Below are 17,483 nucleotides of genomic sequence, written 5' to 3'. Positions count from 1 at the left end.
GAAGCGACAGGGTGTGCGTTCTCATTATACTATGACTCTATGTCCCGACCAAATGTGTACTCACCAGGCAGGTGCATTTTTATAACCGCTGGACCCAGCGAGGCAAAGCTGCCCCATTTCCTTGTTTACACTAAGCTAACTGGCTGCTAACAGTAGCTTCACATATCGTGAACTGCATCTGTAAATGTATGTACGTCTTTTGACATTTTGGTTTGGCTTTTTTACCGTATGTAGGAAATAAGATGTGACACAAGACACATAATCCTGCCATACTACTGTATTCCATCTTTCAAAAAAGAAAGACAAGATTTAATATTACTTAACAATATGTTAAAAGTAGCCAGTTTGGCTTTAGTGTTAATACAATATACACTCTATAACAGACTGATAGTGTGAGTATTGTTCTTTTTCAATTTCATTCTGAAAGTATTCTGATACAAGCTGGCTACAGGTCAAAATAAAGAAAACATAAACTGTAACTGGTACACGTTTACTCAACAGTTTGTTAAACAGAACTTAAAAACCAAAAAAAAAAAAAGAACAATGTCAAGTATTACGCCTTCCTCCTTTCTGTGAAATAAGGTGGAAGTAGTTGGTGGGGTGGGGGGAGGGTTTGGGAGAGTGGAAACCAGCTAACCAAGCTCCCTTGTCAATCGTGTGATGAGAGGCCGTGCTAGGAACAGGAAACGATGGGATAGTAAGCCACAATATGTCAAATACAGCTTTTAATTCATTACATTTCTCGCTTTTTTTAAGTTTCCATTGTCTCTCTTTTTTCTTTTTTAAGGAAACCTTCCAGACATAATAAGCATCTTTTGACTACAGTTAAGCCAATATAAGAAAATAATTTCAGACCATGGCTTTTTTTTTTTTTCTTTTCTTTTTTTTCCTTTTCAGTCAAGAGAAATGCCCAACTCAGACTAGAAGCACACAAGCAGGCAGGAAAAATTAATCAGATGTAGAGTAGCATTTTGTGATTCTGTGTCATTTCATTTCTTTTTATTTCTGCAGGTGGATCAGTCCAGATGGGTCTGTGTTGGAACCACACAGTGACAAGAACAAAGCAAGGCAGCGTGGGTGTGATTTGGGCACAGCAGGAGAAGTTCCAGGAGGATAACAGTTGGGTGGAAGTAAAGGGATAAGTGGAGGGTCGGGGTTGGGTTTGTATAGCTGTTAAGGTACTGATTCTGTCCTGACAGTCACTCACTAAACACCCTCAATGTGCAGCAAACGTAGCTTTCTTCAAGCTAAAGTTTGACCAGTTGATGGATAGCCGTTGACGGGTCTGCCGGGCAGAGTCTAAGCAAAATCTGGAAAAGAGAGAAAAGAAGGAAGAAAGCTGACATTAGGCCTTTGAGGTAGGGAAGAACACATTTTAGTAGTGTTCCTCCAGAATTTGGTCAAACGCACCTTTTGAAGTACTCCACCTCCCTCTCCGTTTCATCCATTTCAGTGCTATCCAGGTCGATGTCTTTGGGCAGGAATACATCATCTAAAATAAAAATAAAACATTTTCATATATACATACACAGAAAAATTCATCTCTCATTGGTCTCATACACATTTTCCTGGTTCTAATCTGTCAGGATTACGTTTCCAAGGTGCTTTAACATTTCACAGCACGTCCGAGTTTGGGATCACAGCAAAGCTGGATTAAGAAATACTCCCTAGCACTTGCTCATGGTGATCAAACCTTGCTTATTACAGAACATCCAGGAGACAAAGGAAAACAATGCAGAACACTTTGTTGTTCCGACTTTAGCAGCAGGACAGGGTAGTCCGGACTTGTACACACAGAAGATTAAAACCAACCTATCGAGCTGTTCATCTTGTCCGCCTTCTTCTTCTTGCTCTTCTTGGTCTTGCCTTTGGGCTGTGGGGACTCTGCGGTCGGAGGTTTGCCGTTCTGCTGGGTCTGTTCGGACTGGGAGGTTGGAGGGGGAGACGGAGAGGGGTTTGACACAGGGGGGCTTATCCTGTCTTCCTTTGTTTGGGCTAGAGGTTGGTGTTGCTGCCTTTTACCGCTGGCACTTCTGTTATTGCTCCTTTCCTCCCTCTGGGGTTCACTGGTTGGGAGAGGAGCGAGGGCTTCAACGGGCCTAGTTCGCATTGCTTTGGTGTCTGTTGTAGTGGTAGCGCCATTAGCGAGCTTTACAGGCGCATCGGAGCTCTTGGGTAACTCTGGGGCTTTCTTTACAGCAGCCTCAGAGGTGGGCACTTTAGCGGACTGCTTACCCTTAGATTTACTGCTGACCTCGAGTAGAGAGGAGGTGCCGTTGAGGAGATCAGGTGGAGAATTGGGGATGTTGGTCTCAGCGGTAAACCCCTTTTCAGCAGCGCAGTTTGGGCTGTGCTGTAAATGGGGCCGGGGTAGTGAGTCAAATCTGGGTTCCTTCTGGTCAGGGAGGCGGATGAGAGTTTGAAGCAGCTGTGACTTTCCATTCTGAAGATTATCTAAGACGTTCTGAGCTGTCTGTTTAAGGGGCTGTGGATTGTTGTGAGGGGGAGCGGTATTTTCCTTTGCTTTCTCTTTCTTTTTCTTTTTGGCAGCACGATGTTGCTGCAGCTCCTGCAGTCGGAGCAGTTCTTTTTGAAGCGCTTCTTCCTCTTCCTGCCTCTGTCGCCGTTGCTGTTCCTCCAACAACTGCTGCTCCTCCCTTTCGCGGGCCTCCGCCTCCAGACGGGCTTTCTCTTCCATCTGAAGCACACAGACATTTACTATTAGTGTACTGACAACTCTGACTCATAAAAAAATAATAATAATAAAGACCACTGAGTGCTATATTTCCAAGTATTCTAGGAAAGTGGTTCATTTCAAAAAGGCCTCTGGCCTGATCAGCAGGTAGTTACCTTCTTTTGTTTGTGCCTTGCTCGTTTTGCTGCCTTAGAACTGGAAGCGGGTTTACTATCAGCACTGTTGATAAACTGCAACAGGTCCTCCACCCGCCTGTGGTCCTCCACCCCTCCATCTCTTTCTATCACCGGCTGCTGTTCCTCGCGTTTCGGCTGTTCCTCTTTGCGTTTTGTCAGACGTAAGCGAAGCTTCTCCCTCATTTCTGCATAGTTTCGACTGGTAGGAGCAGCTGGGGGCTGTGAATAAAACAAAGGGTGTCGCAATCAATGAGGGTACGGAGGAGGAAAATAAAAATAAATGAATCATTTGGAAAAAACAACAACAACAACAAAAGCAAAAAAAAAAAAAAAACACCAACAAGATGTTAATCTGAGGTCAATGTGTTTGCATAAACATGCATGTCTTACCCCGCCATGTCCGAAGAATTCGCAGTAGCAGCAGTCACAGTACTTTCCTTCTTTCTGGTTGGTGGATGTGGAGGTGGAAGAGCTGTGCTCCGAGCAGCTGTCCTCGTCCTGACTCTCCTCTCCATCATATGGCGGATGCTCGTACCCCCCATTCCCTTCACAGCGATGGCCTTCACAGTCAGGATCACTGAAATAAATAATGTTTTCATGTTTCAGTACTTTAAATTCAGTTTGGATTGCTGCGACAAAAAAGAAATAAGATAAATAATCTTTCCTGTGAAATCAGACAGCAAACTTGCCTGCAGACGCTGGGTGGGGCACTGATGGGCCCATCCATTGAGGTGGCCAGAGGTTCTGTGGGTGGGAGGCAATGACCCTGGTGGGAGTCTGCAAAGTCTGGAGCTGGAGTGGCCATTTTTGGGAAGGGTTGTGATCCTATTATCGGAAGGTGCGCAGTGGGTGCTGGAGGGAGCGGGGGCCCCGAGAGAGGAGGGAGGGAGGTAAGTCCTGTGGAGCCATTTCTAGGGGTGGTTGGAGTGGGTTGCCTGTGGTCCTCTTTACCTAGATTGTGAAATACGTCATCTAGAAGGGAGGGAAAATGGCCAGAATTACAATATTTACATTAACAAAATACACAAAAGAAAAAATCCCCACATCATCAAAAACAACATGATCGTGTTCAGAGCTTCCAGACAGGAAAACAAACAAGCCAAGTGTTGCTGACGCATGCTTCGCACGTCAATACCACTTCTTCTAAACCAGCGCAACGCAGTTTCAGCTTGATGACCTTTTGAATATGAATTATAACGCTGATATTTATATTTGCTCATCTAAACTTAGATCGACCTCATATATATCTCTCTATCTCAAGCCACATCATTCATTTCACCACAATACAACGACCAGACATTTCAGAATAAAACACAATTTACACTTTACTCCAGGTTATCTGAGTAATTGATGAATGTGTGGACATAAGATTTGAATTCACCATTCTGTCAATTCTTAACTGTGCATTCAAGCATAGACACAGTAGCAAACCTTGCATAGTAAAACATGCTTGCTACAGTTAACACTGAGAAAAATATAAAAGAATAGGCATCCTTCCCATGTGCTTTACTATTTGGAAAGGTCAAAGAGGTAATAAATACCATAAAAAAACCCCCACTATAATAGAGAAAATGAATAATTATCCTGCTGAATAAAAGCTATCAGTGACAGCAAAATTTGTATGTGATCAAAACTGATGACACACCCAAATTTTCAAGGGGACTTATCAATTAGTTAAATATGTACTCTTACAATGAAGGATGCACAATACACACTGACAAGTTTCCCCGTGAGTCAAAAACTCCGGTTTCAGACCCCTAAACGCTCAGTTTCTTCCATTTCTGCCTCTGCATAATACCAAAGACATCCGACATGATACCTGTGAGCACAGCATCCACAGCCGTCAGATGGTTGTTTTGTTTGAGTAGGTCTAACCACCTTTTTTCAGCCAATTAAAAGAAAGGCAGTTTAAATAGAGGAAGCTAAAATGGTTTGTTTCAAACAATTGATGGACCGAGGGGCTGCACCCAAAAATATTTTGATGTATGAATAACACAGAGCTGGGGTACGAGAATAAAATACGGCGGTGGAGACGACCACAACGAGTCCCTTTTAACTGTAGGTGTTAAATTGTTTGAGTGTCCCATCATTTTAATAACAAAAAAGCCCCATCAGTACAAACCTAACCACTACTCCTACTTCCTATATTACCTAAAGAGTTGGGTCTTTTAGATGCTAGGTGGATGGGTGGGTTATTACTTGACTGGACAGTGGTAGCAGTGCAGGACACTGAGGACGTGGAGGCGGAGGTAGCCATCACCACTCGATTCGTCTCCATGAAGGCATCCTGGAAATTGTAGAGACACTTCTTCTTGCCGCCGGTCTTCTTCTGCTCTTTGGCTTCTGAAGAGGAGCATGAGGACGAGGAGGATGACGACAAAGATGATGACAAGGAAGAAGACGAGGAAGGGGGCAGAGGCGTGGGCAGTGAGGCATGTTCCCCTTGGGGGCAAATAGATGATGTTGGAGGGAGGGGGACATCAGCAAGTGGTGGTCCAAGCATATCACCTGTTGGGTTAGGACAAAACATAAGGGAAGACATTGTCTTAACGATTCTTTTTAAATGATTTCAATATGATTGGTGATTTGTGCCGTGCCAGGGCGGCTCACCTGGAAGCGATTCGGGCAACAGCACAGACGGATTCCAGCTCTTCATCACAGCAGCGTCCCATAAATTCTCAAACTTGAGCGAGAGGCACTGCAGAGAGCTGTTCCAGTCACCTGCACTGCCCGCACCGCCGAAGCAGTTCTGGTATACATGCTCTGGTAAAGACGCACTGAAGGCTGGCTGCTTGGCCGCCGAGTGGTTTGATATAGGGTTGGGGGGCAGAGGCTTAAGGTGGGAAAAAAATGTGATTAGTAAGGGAATAATGAGATGAACAGGTTTGAGTTTGGCACAAAGTTCAGGACTGCTCTGTTCTTTTTGCTTTTTCCCCCCTTCCCCTAGTTTAGGTTCAGTCTGTCCCCTTGTGGCAGAAAAAAGGAACTGCAGTGACACTAAATGAAACTAGCGTACAACTAATCTTAGGATTGTTCTTGGAACCTTAAAAAAAGAAAAATCCCCAGTGATAAGGAAATGAATCAATTTTCCCCTTAAAGACACTTTCAATGCTAGAATTCTACATACTGATCGGAAGAATACAACTTACGTCTACCTCTAAAAACTTGTTATCCTCACCTTGTTGTGTGTGAGAGGTGGGCTTGGTGGGTAGAGTGTGGGGTGCAGGAGGGGCCGGGAGAAGTTGTGTAGGGGCAAGTGGCCGTGGATGTGTGGGTACAAGTGGAGGGCGGGGTGTGCAGGGGGGGTCTTGCTGTCTGTGAAGAATTGGTGTCCAACAGCGGGGGGAGGAGGCGCAGCGTGGAGCCGACTAGGGGGCAAACACGTGGCGGGGCCCAGGGTGGAAGAGCTGGGGTCCTGGTTGCACACGTGGCACTCGCAGGCATGCTGGGCCTGCTCTGCCTGAGGGTGGGGGTAATATAGGTTTGAAACACGTTGATTTAAAAGAGTAATAACAGCTAAATCATGTATCAGAATGTAGTAGTGGAGTTCATTTTTCCAATTCAGCTCCATCGAGGATTTCATTATTATTATTATTTTAAATTAGTGTGACTACACTACCAAGTTTTTATCTCCGCTCTTACATCAGAATTAAACTGATGTGCTTTTTGTGTCACATGAACATTAGTAAAGTGGTTCAGGTCTCATCAGTGCCACTGCACGGATACACGGATACCCTGCCCTGCAAATAAAGCACCTCGTTTCGTCAGTAACAGCTGTACCTGGAGGTGGCAAGGATCGTGGCCAGATAAGTGTGGCATTAGCTTTAGTTATAGACTTTAAAAGACAAACGAACAAATAAAATAAATAGCAAATGTCTTCTAGTCTTTAATCCACACAAAGAGTATAAGGGGACTTTCACTGATGCACAGATGACCACGTCTAGTGTTTGTATAGTAATACCACTCATATTATAATGGACTAGCAACTCAAATTAATACTGAAACTACTGGAACCACATTGAAACTGAAATGAGCAAACCCAGTCTAAGCTATAACAAAAAAAAGAAAAATTAAAACAAAATTTAAATTCATGTAAAAAAAAACAAAAAAAAAAAAAACAACACGCTCCTGCGATAACCCCGGGACCCACAGCAACAAAGAACATTCTTGTTCTGTGATCAGTATTTTTAGATCTCTCGTCACACAATGAGTGCGTCTGAGCATATGGCCCTTAAAGGAAGACAAATGAAGGCTCATTGTATTTGTATAAATACCTGCTGGTGGTTGTAGGAGGGTGGAGGACTATTGGTCTTTCCTGAGGAAAGCTGTTCCTGCTGCCCTGGGGGCTCCCCACCACCCTCGCTATTAGCTTCCTCCTCGTCACCCTCCGATGAGCTGCTGCTGCTGGTAATGCGAGGAGACTGACACAGAGAGGTGCAGAACAAAGACTGAATTAGTATGTGAGGACAAAACATTTCCCAAATTACCCGTAACCCACTCATAATGAACTGCAGCTTCATCATCCAGAAACCCGGCAGGGAAATTCACAGCTAATCTTGGGCATTTTTTGGGGGCTGTAGAGGACTCACCCCTGTCTTTAGCGCCACGTTTTCACCTTCCCCGTTGATGTCGTTATGAAGACCGTTCACAGCAGCAGTCACCATACTGTTGTCCTCATAACCACTCATAGGGTACATGTCCCCAAACTTACTGGACAATGGAGGCACTTCGTCATCATCGCTAATGCTACAACAAGAGAGAAATGAGAAGTCAGGAAGAAGAAGAGACTATTTATCGAAATATCAGTTCCACTTTAATAGCACTTATTTTTATGTTAACGCTAAGATTGGGGAAAATACTAATAGATGACTTACAAAGTGTTGGTGTCTCCTTCAGGCAGAATGAGTCTCGGATGCTGCTGGATGGTGATGGGAGAACTGGAGTTGGAGCCGGATGCTGAACTGCCGGAAGAGAGGCTAGGAGGGTGCACCCCTGCCAAGAAGTCCCGGGGAGGATCCCCTTGCATGGGTAGTTTGATGTGGAGGTCTTCAGCGATAGGAGAGTCCATTATGCCACACGTTAGGATGTGAGAGAGGCTACAGTCGTCACATGTGCACCTGTTGAAAAAAGTTGAGACAAAATTTATATTGTGATACTGATTACAGGACTCTCTCAGTAAAGTTCTTACATGAAGTATTTTAAAAAGACAATTCCCATACAGTCAAATGAGTTAAGTGGCTTTTTTTAATGGCGGAAAATGGTCTTCAATACATCACATGTTGACATCTCGCTCTCCCATCTTTAAATAGGTTCTATAGCAAAGTGACAAAAGTCTTGAGCCACACCAGTGACATGACCCTCACCTCATGTCACTGCTGATTTTCAGACCACCTCTTGTGTAATTTGGCATACCTTAGCCTTGGCTCCCCATTTCTCCCTTCCTTAAGAATGGCTTCTTGATAGCCACCCTTCCACCAACATCATTTCTAACCAGGCTACAGTAAACAATAAATGGTTACAGTGTCAGATCTTTGCTGGATTGGTTTCTACTCCGTAAGGACATGACTTTCAGACGCTTTTCATCTGCGTTTTTTTCCCCTCTCAAAATTTCTCAGGACACCCTACACAGCATGTAGAGATGTGCCATGTTTTCAGCTAATAGCGCTTTGTTTTTGCAAAGACACCAGTTTAGACCTTCAAACTGTTATCTTATCATTTTTAATAGAAATCGCATTATGTGTAGACAACACTGTTTCATCCTTTGAGTTCTTATGCTGGAATGATTCATAGGTCAGTGTTAGGTGGCTAACAGAAAGAAAAGAAACCTCTGAAAATGGTCAGGTACAAGGACTGCACTGAAAAAGCCTGAAAAAGACTTAAACTATTGCACGAGCCCACAAAAAAAAAAGAAAATAAATTCTGGCTCCTTGGAAGCAAAATATAAAGAAATTGCTCAAGACTTTTGCACATAATAATAATAATAATAATAATACCAGCAAGTAGAGGGGGGTTCATTTAATTTCTTCACAACTAAACATAACCAGTCTGTTCACTTATTTTATACATGTTATCCTTTTTTTTTTTCCCCCCCTGTGAAGATAATTTGAATTATTTCTGAAATTCACTGGACTAAGAGTAACGTAATCCCAGGCCAGACAGGGACAAGCCACTGAATCCTGACAGCTCACCTTCTTCTGTAATTGCAGTTTGGACAGTCTGGAATACTCAGACGAGATGACAGCATTCTCATTGTGTCTGTGAAGTTGTTATCTCCGGTGGGGGATTTCTTACTGTTGGGTAACTACAAAAAAACAAAAACAGAAACCATTACAGCGCTTTGAAGGACACAACTGTAAAACTCCATTGTAAAATGACAGCGTCATAATCATGTGCCGTACCTGTTCTTCTATAAACCTTCTTTGCTTAAAGAATTCCCAGTCCTCTTTCAGCATTCCCTGCTTTGTCTTTAAAGTCTGGAAACAGGCAGATAGTAAGAATCAACAAAGACTTTAGAAGCTTCACAAATCAAAGACTGAAAAAAAATATCTAAACAGTCACAGAGTTTTCATTTCACTTACATTTTTGCTAATTAAAGACTTGTGTGGCTCTGTTCTTTGGTTGGTAATATTCTGACCCTCCACCTTAAAAAGCATCTACAAAAGAAACATGTTACACAATTTATTATTCTCTGTACTGAACATGAGCGTTACACAAGACATTCTTTTACTGCCCTGCGTACCTGTTCATCCACATAGTCATCAATCCTCTTCTCACAATCCTGCCACTGAGCGGCCACTGAAGCCATCTCCTGCTGCAGTTGCTGGTAGCTCTCTAATAACGTCCTGTACGTATCTTCACTGTATGAATCATGGGAAGCTGTGCCATGCCTGTGGAAAGAAAACAAAAGCAAAAAAAAACCAAATAGGGATTAAGGATAAGCCTGCTGGCTTATGGCTCAGTACTGTGGAAGCTTGTTCAAAGGCAGCATCTGAGAAGGTAATGTGCAATTTGGGTCTTTATTAGCAATCAAATCATCACGATGAGCGTCTAGTCATAGAGTCTTCCTTTAAATAGAAGTGACGTCTTACCTAAGCTGTGCAATGAGTGCCGGTAAACTGCTGTGTAAGATCGGTTCGGAGAAAACCAGATTCTCGAAAAGGTGTTTGTTGTGCAGCTCCCAGGTCACCTGAAATTTCTGGAGGTGCTCATTTTCCTGGGGAAGAGCAAAAAAAAAAGGAAATAAAGTTAAGAATGCGATGAATATGTCAAACGTGTTATTGTATGTGGGGGAACAACACTCGGACGAACCAGGGTGAGCAGGAAGCTGCTGATGGTTCGTGCAGCTTGACAGAGGGCGTTGTATTCCTCCAGCAAAAGTGAGATGAACTGGTGGGCTTGAGGAGGACCTTGGGCTGCAGCTATGGTCCCAGGTGGTCCCGTGTTCTTGGAACCTGCAGAAAGGTGCTTCAATAGACGCACTTTCATTTCCAAGACGTATTCCCGAGCCTGCTGCTCCAACCGCTGGTAGAGCTGATAGGGATCCTTTTCACAGAGTCTGCGGGAGAAAAACAATGAACATAATGTGGGAAAAGAAAAAAAAATTCCCCATCTATTGATGCTACCAGCACGTAAAGCTCTTCTTTCTCTTGTAACACTGTCTGTACAGTTTAAAATCTCCCAATGTGAGTCACATAGTTTCCTCAATTACATCATATTAAGTAATCCAATAGGCTTTTTACGGGCCTGTGGACTTGTTCAAATACACTGGAAAAACAAACAAAAAAACCCAAAACAAAACAAGGCAGCAGTTTCAGTTTGTTGACATCAGCGCAAAGGCTCCCACGCCTCTGGTTGTTTTCAGAGAAGCTCCCTGTTAACAGGGACCTCTAGTGGCCAAACACACCCCTGAAAGCCCCTGAAAGAAAGACCTGAGAAAGAGAGGCAGGATTTCTGGTCGTGGTCATACCTGTCCACCAGCTCCTTCATGCCCTCCTTGTCTCTCTCTAGAGGCTGGTCGTGGTCATCTGCAAGTGGCGTTCCCGTCTGTCTGTAGATGTAGCGCACCAGGTAGCGAAGCTCTGACCAGTGGTTCTGCAGCTGCTGCGACTCCCTCTCCGACTCGGCAGAGATCTCCCTGTAATTCCCACAAATTCATTAAGAATCAGTGAAAAAAACAAAACAAAAACAAAAACGCAAGGAATCAAAGAGTCAACCTGAACTGACCGCCTCTCGTTGCAAGCTTCGCAGCTGCACACTGTATCAGCAGGCATCGGCGTGGTGAGGTCCGGGGCAGGAAGCATGGGTAGAGTAGGCGCAGCAGTGGTCAGTCTGTCCCCTGTGGCTGCCTCCTGGCCCAAGTTTCCATTACCCACAGGCATGTGCAAAAGAAAGTCCTGACTCTGTAGGCATTATGAAGGAAAACAAAGACATCACAATAAGGCATTGAACAAATCCAGAAACATTTTTATTAGTTTACTGTGATGCTGATCATTTTTCAGGAGCCGATGGTGACACTGGGCATGTCGCACGGCTGTCCAGAAAGCTGAAAATAATGTGCTAACATATAATATGAATGTCAATCACTTCTCTGTATTTAAGAGCATTTTTAATCATTTCAGTTGATTCCTCTTCAGTCTCTTCAGCTGTGGCTTGTCATAAAATAATCTCTGATCATCTCATGGATCTGGCTCTGGACACTGTGACAGCTACAAGGCCCTGAAAATGACTGCTCTGATATGTCCAGCACCACATGACGCTCAGCCTATTTACGTTTATAACGTGTTGGACAGTAACTACAACTGGGATGAGCACACAGTGCAGTCTTTTTTTGGTTTAGAGAAAAGTTACAGTTACAATTGACAAGCATCAGGGCCGAGATCAGCAAACCACTGTGAGAACTGACTTATAATGTCACACCATCATTCACTCATCACCAGAAAAAGCACAGCATGGGGCAGACTAGATAGAGAATATATGTGCAAATTTTCTTTTCTGCAGCTATTTCAAAATAAAAGCTCTCCAGTTGCTTGGGCCCCTTGACTACAGGACCATAATGCTGTGAGTCAGCAGAGCACGCCCCTGCAGTTAGGATGCATTTAACAATACATTTAAGAGGATGCCAAACCCAAGACCACCATCCAAGGCTAACGCACCAACAACTAAGAAAACATAGGACTGAGCTCCAAAAAACAAACGTTTGGGAGTTTTCAAAAGCAACTCAGACTGAGACTTTGGATGAAGAACAAAAATGTAGGCGCAATCTTACCACCTGCCTACAAATAAAAAGCAAAATTTCTTTTAGAATTTGCAAGAACGGAAACAAAGTCGAGTCGCTGCCTTTGTAAATTTGTCTGTACAAAAGTGCTTTTATTAATTACAACTAATAATCACTCCTACACACATTCAACCAGGAAAATAAAAAGTCACTTTGTATTATAGGGGGAGAAAAAAAAAACCCCCACTGATTTCAAATCACAAGATTTTTCCACAGGCAGTCGGTCATAAAGAAGCTCTTTATATACAGAGTAACTGGAGCGCACACTCAAACACACGTCATCTTACAACACAGGCCTGAGAGGATATTTTCAGTCACACTTGGGTGTGCAGAGGAGAAAGAGAGAAAACTAATTAAGACGACAACAGCAACACTGCCACTTATTTTCTTAATTAATCATTAGGAGTATTAAATGTGACTACGTGTTAAAATAAAGACTTAAATCATTATGATTTTTATAATTAGTTCCTTCATTTTTAGATACAGATGCAGCTAATGCCATAATCACAACTACATTTTTATGTACCATTTATTATATATCAAAAGCATTTCATCCACTGAGATACTTTTTGTTTAATTAATGTACCTGAAAAATTGAAAAAGTGCACATTTCAAGCTGAAGCTTCTAGAAGTCGCTACCTCGTTGAATCAATTCAAGCTTGTGCAATCGTATTATTCTGCTTCCATCATTACGTTCTTACAGCAGCAGCTGCTGCTCACGGTGGCTGCATCTGTTTCAGCCGTTCTGGCACAGAACCAGCAGTGCCAGGTGAACGCAGGAGCTGCATCATCCACTGAAAGACCGCAGCTGTGCACGTTAAACTGCAGATATGTGGCATCCGTGTTGAGCCAGAAAACCGACTGAACGGCGGAATCGAGCAAAGGCTTGACACGCAGCACTCTCTCTCCATGCACAAACTCTTTATAACTTTAATTCTCTTCACACTCATGTGACTTACCCCTAAAGACTGCTCTAGAGTAGTATGTCGGTCCTCCTTCTCCACTGTGCGCCTGCAGTCAGAGCACACCCACAGAGGCAGCTGTAGAGCACTGGGAGTCTTGGCAGGCTGTGCCGTACCGTTCTGGCCTGAGATGCTTGCCTCTGAAGGCACGACAGTGTCTTTACGCTCACATCGACACAAGAGGCAGCGATCACCAGCAGTGTAGGGCGCTCGCTGGTTCAGGCCAAATGTGAATGGGGTCTGTGGTGGGAAAGAAAAATATATTAGTTTACATGAAGTCACTGTGTTTGATTAAAATCCCCTAGATAGAAATGCAGTGGCTGTTGTCATTTATTACTTAAGGGAATAAATAAAAGCAGGTTATTTTTTCTTCTAATAATAATAATAATACAGATGTTATTTTAGAGGAAAACTCAAGTTTGTGATCACTTGAACTGCTAACCAATCTAACATTCACAACCCAATGTACTCCAGGTACAACAGCTGTTTGAACAGGCCCGCTGTACTTCATTAAATCACAGGAACTTTAACACAGAGTCCTTTCAGTGCGTGAACCACAGAGGGGCACAAACACGTAATTAGAAGCTAGAGGCTTCAATTAATGATATACACACTGACTGCTTGTGACGGTGGGTGGGATGGCTATGGGATTTTAAGAAGAAGGTTGACTTCCATCTATTTCAGCTACATTTTAAACGTGTACTCCTGGAGACTGTGACTCAGTGAGTACTCTGGGTTAGAGCGGGGCAGCTTTACACTTAACGGAATATCAGCATCTATCCAAACATGATATGGCCTCCTAGTACAGCTATGGTATGAATTTCAGAATCCTATGTTTCCTCCTTCTTAAATTATCACATTCTCAAACTCAGGTGTCGATATTGTAAATTCTTTTTTTTTTTTTTTTAAATTAGTGTCAGAAAGTAGCTGAACATTGTGTGACACATGTTAGTTAATCATTTACTCATTTGCGTTGTATCCAACTGCTCCTAATCAGTGTGTAGTGTTTCACACAACAAACAGGAGAGTTGTAAAGTGCCCTCTGTTGGACAAACTATGCAACGCCAACTCTCATAACATAGTTGAAAGGCATTTCTCACCCTTCTTCCTTACCTTTTTAATTTCCATTTATATATTATTTATCCATGTATTATTATTATTATTATTATTATATTATTATTATTATTATTATTATTATTATTATTATTATTATTATTATTATTATAAAAGATCAGCGAAAAAAGCAAATATTTGCAGACAATATCTGCTCACTGATCAATCAGTTGGGTTCTCTATGATAAACAGTACATTTCATACATATATTTCCTCGTTCCTTGTTCAAGTTCATGTTCGTGATGTGTGTTGTATGGATTTGAATTCTGAGGAATAACGTCATTAGTAATCAGGAAAAAAAAAAAAGGCAGTTATCAACACTTAAACCCTACTGTTAAAAAAATAAAAAATACAAATGCTGGAGCATCTGAATGTATGAATAACTGAGGCAAGTCCTACCGAATATGAATAAGTTCCATACTTAAAAATGACTGAATTAACAGAAACACTGAATGTTTAAATCTTGAGTGGGTTTCCACCATTTAGCATACACACAGTTCTATTGTCAAGGTGTGTATTATTCTGGTAAACTGGACATGTCTTTGAGCGACAAAGGTTCTGTATCATTGAGTGGATTCAGAAACCCTTGACTGTACTTTACCTGAAGGACTCCAGAGAAGTCAGCATTCACCGGTCCTTCTGTAAACTGTGGTGTAACGCCGCTGTTCACTTTGACCTGATGGACACAAAACAGCTCATAGTTTACAATGAACTCATCCCTTTCTATTTATGCAAGTGATCAATTACACTAAGTGATGACACAGTTTCTATATTACACCTCAAAGCTTCTAATGTTTTCTGTATTATTTTCTGGGTTTTATATTCGACTGCATATATATTTATACTGATAAACCTCTCATAGGTTCACACCAGTACACACTGCATACACAGAAAACCTATAAACAAAAGTGCCCAAAAATGATGTACGCACATTTAAGGAGTCAACTCAGAAAAATTATAGCAAAACATAATCTCTATCTAGCCATGCACAGACTGGCAGAAAAGGAGTCGTAACTGATCATTTAGACTAAAGGATTAAATTCAAGCAGTTTCATGTTATGTAAACTTAAACGACAAATTACTGTTGCTGCTGCAGGCTGACACAAACCACCATGGTAGTAATCGGTGCTATGAGAAAAACAAGCTGGCTATCTGTGCATGTACTGTTAAGCATTAGTAATAACTGACATTTAAAAATAAAAATGAATGCTGCAGTAAAACATGCACATAAACATATTGTAAATGACCTGAACAACTAGGAATCCAGTTTATATCAAGGCTCTCTTCTTTTTAGTAACTGCTATACTGTCACCTTGCACTATATAGTATATAAACACGTACTAGACAGTGTATGCTTACTTTATGGATGACTAAAGTAAGGTGTTTAGTGCTAACAGCATTGGTTTTTCTTTCTCTGTGTTTCTCTCACACACTGAGATAGAGCGAGGCTGAGTCACTGAGATAGGTGCAGATAGACTGGTATTACTTTGAGGAATTAATTTTTAATTTAATTACCGTTGTCTTGACAGTTTTTCAAGCTAACACTAGCTCCTGCACTATGACTCACAGGTGTTTCTCCTGTTTAGCATAGGCCTGACTGAATGACCGGTCTTTGTTTAAGCTTCATGATATTTTGTGTACAAAAAGAGTAGACAAAACAGCAGTGGCTCCAAGTAGTCACATTTGGTTTTCCATAATGGTTTAGCCAAGAAATTTCTTATATCATTTACCTTATTAGCGCAGCAGTGAATTAACAAAGTTAAAATGAATAAAGTTACGATGAAATAAATGAAGCTTGGTATGACTAGGGGTATTTTTCTTTATTTTCAGCGATATTGTTGTTACCATGAATTCTTCTGCCCACTTGTAGCGGAAAATCTGATACTGTAACATCACTAATCCCAAACAAACAACACACACACACACACACACACTTTCTACGTGAGAGACCAGAATAACTACAAAAGCACAATAAACGTACACAGAAGCACAGACAGGACATAGTTCCCTTCGATGCAGAATACAAAACACTCAAGTGTTATTTACGCGACCCATTAAGCTAACCAACATCTCCGATCTTGTAAATAAGCTTGCTAACCATCTTAAGATTTCACTGTTAAGTTTCACTATCGTGGTATTGAAGTATACGGGCTCATTAGGCTAACGTGGAGGAGGTAGTCGAGTACTTTAGCTGGTCCTCTGGAAAATATGACCAAGTTAAACTCAAACCTTTACAGACTAGAGAAATAGAGAGAGAGAGAAAAAACGACGGAAACTCGGAATTTAAAAACGCAAAAACAGTGATGAGATTGTTAGTGCTCTTGACTGTTAGCATAAGCTAGCATCAGTGTTTACCTAGGTGATAGCAGCTTTTGAGCCACCTACGTTAATCTTAATGTTATTCCCGAATAACTTTGATTCGAGCAGCCCAATCTATACCTGTGCTAGCCATACACGGAGAAGAATATTAGATCAACCAACTGCTTGATTGTGTCTAAATCGTTGTCGATACACCTACGACCTCTTAACTTAAGCTAACGATGGTAGTGTTAGGATTTCGCCAAGACTTTAGTAAGTTAGCCTGACGTTTAAGACAGTGTGTTATATTACACTGGGGACTGTTTAACTGCTGGCGATTATTTCACAAAGAATAAACAACTATTATTAGCTGTGATTAAGCCGGTTAACTACCAGCTACGTTGCACTTGTTAGTTAGCTAGCTAGCTAGCTGCCTTCCTCGCATCAGTCTCGGGCCCAAATCAGATGTGTCGTTGATAACGCTCCAAGCTCCTTGCCCCTGTTTTGACATCCAGTAGTGTGACACTCTTACCTCGTCGTTTATGCCCGTGATGGATCCTATATTCCCGCTGCCTGCACTGCCAGGTGTCAAAAAGCCGACGACAGAGGCAGGTGCTGCTGTTCCCTCACAGCCCAGGGCCGAAGCAACCCCGGCCTTGCCACCGCTGGTATTGCAGACAGCACTGCAGCTACTGCCACCGCCCCGCTTGTTCTTCCTGCGTTTAGCCCCCCGTTTAGCATCGGTTGGACTCATTTTTCCCAATAAAAGAAGCGAGACAACTTGCCGTCCAGACTTAGCAGAGTCTCAAGTGGAATGCCTGTTGCAATCACTCGCGTATAAATCCTGGATAGCAGTATAGAGACTCTCAAAACGGCAGACACTCAGTTCCATCAAAGTGCAAGCCGACTTCATATATTCCAATATGGCCTCTGACTGGACTGCCTCAACCAGGGCTCAGATCGCG

The 17,483-nt window shown here is 42.4% G+C and overlaps 1 protein-coding gene across 2 annotated transcripts; it reads right to left on the bottom strand.

Annotated features, from left to right (window-relative positions):
• Positions 1-710: 710 nt before the first annotated feature.
• On the bottom strand, positions 711-17,463 carry fam193a (family with sequence similarity 193 member A). 2 transcript variants are annotated; one of them, XM_085409499.1, is made up of 23 exons: positions 17,051-17,463; positions 14,822-14,896; positions 13,105-13,347; positions 11,095-11,270; positions 10,838-11,005; positions 10,180-10,426; positions 9,960-10,084; positions 9,611-9,758; positions 9,450-9,524; positions 9,270-9,344; positions 9,060-9,172; positions 7,746-7,988; positions 7,461-7,617; positions 7,146-7,292; positions 6,050-6,331; positions 5,482-5,704; positions 5,023-5,379; positions 3,561-3,843; positions 3,262-3,448; positions 2,851-3,090; positions 1,813-2,698; positions 1,411-1,492; positions 711-1,310 (listed from the first exon to the last, which is right to left on the bottom strand). In XM_085409499.1, the coding sequence occupies exons 1-23, from the start codon at positions 17,270-17,272 to the stop codon at positions 1,217-1,219; spliced, it is 4,848 nt and encodes a 1,615-aa protein (XP_085265625.1). In that variant the 5' UTR covers positions 17,273-17,463; the 3' UTR covers positions 711-1,216. The 2 variants fall into 2 exon arrangements, with proteins under 2 accessions (XP_085265625.1, XP_085265626.1); XM_085409500.1 differs by having other exon boundaries at positions 5,071-5,379.
• Between the last annotated feature and the right edge of the window lie 20 nt (positions 17,464-17,483).

This window comes from Rhamphochromis longiceps, linkage group LG6 (assembly GCF_057381845.1).
Source record: "Rhamphochromis longiceps isolate RC_006_pf linkage group LG6, R_longiceps_female_GT1.1, whole genome shotgun sequence".
Taxonomy (NCBI): domain Eukaryota; kingdom Metazoa; phylum Chordata; class Actinopteri; order Cichliformes; family Cichlidae; genus Rhamphochromis; species Rhamphochromis longiceps.
The sequence above is the reverse complement of the archived record's forward strand: the minus strand, read 5'-3'. Positions and strand labels throughout refer to the sequence as shown.

Coding starts and splice junctions, on each gene's coding strand:
- fam193a (XM_085409499.1), bottom strand. CDS start 17,272: ATGAGTCCAACCGATGCTAAACGGGGGGCTAAACGCAGGAAGAACAAG. Junction 7,989..9,059: donor AACTGCAATTACAGAAGAAG/GTGAGCTGTCAG, acceptor TTTTTTCAACAG/GTGCACATGTGACGACTGTA. Junction 1,493..1,812: donor CAAGATGAACAGCTCGATAG/GTTGGTTTTAAT, acceptor TTTTTATTTTAG/ATGATGTATTCCTGCCCAAA.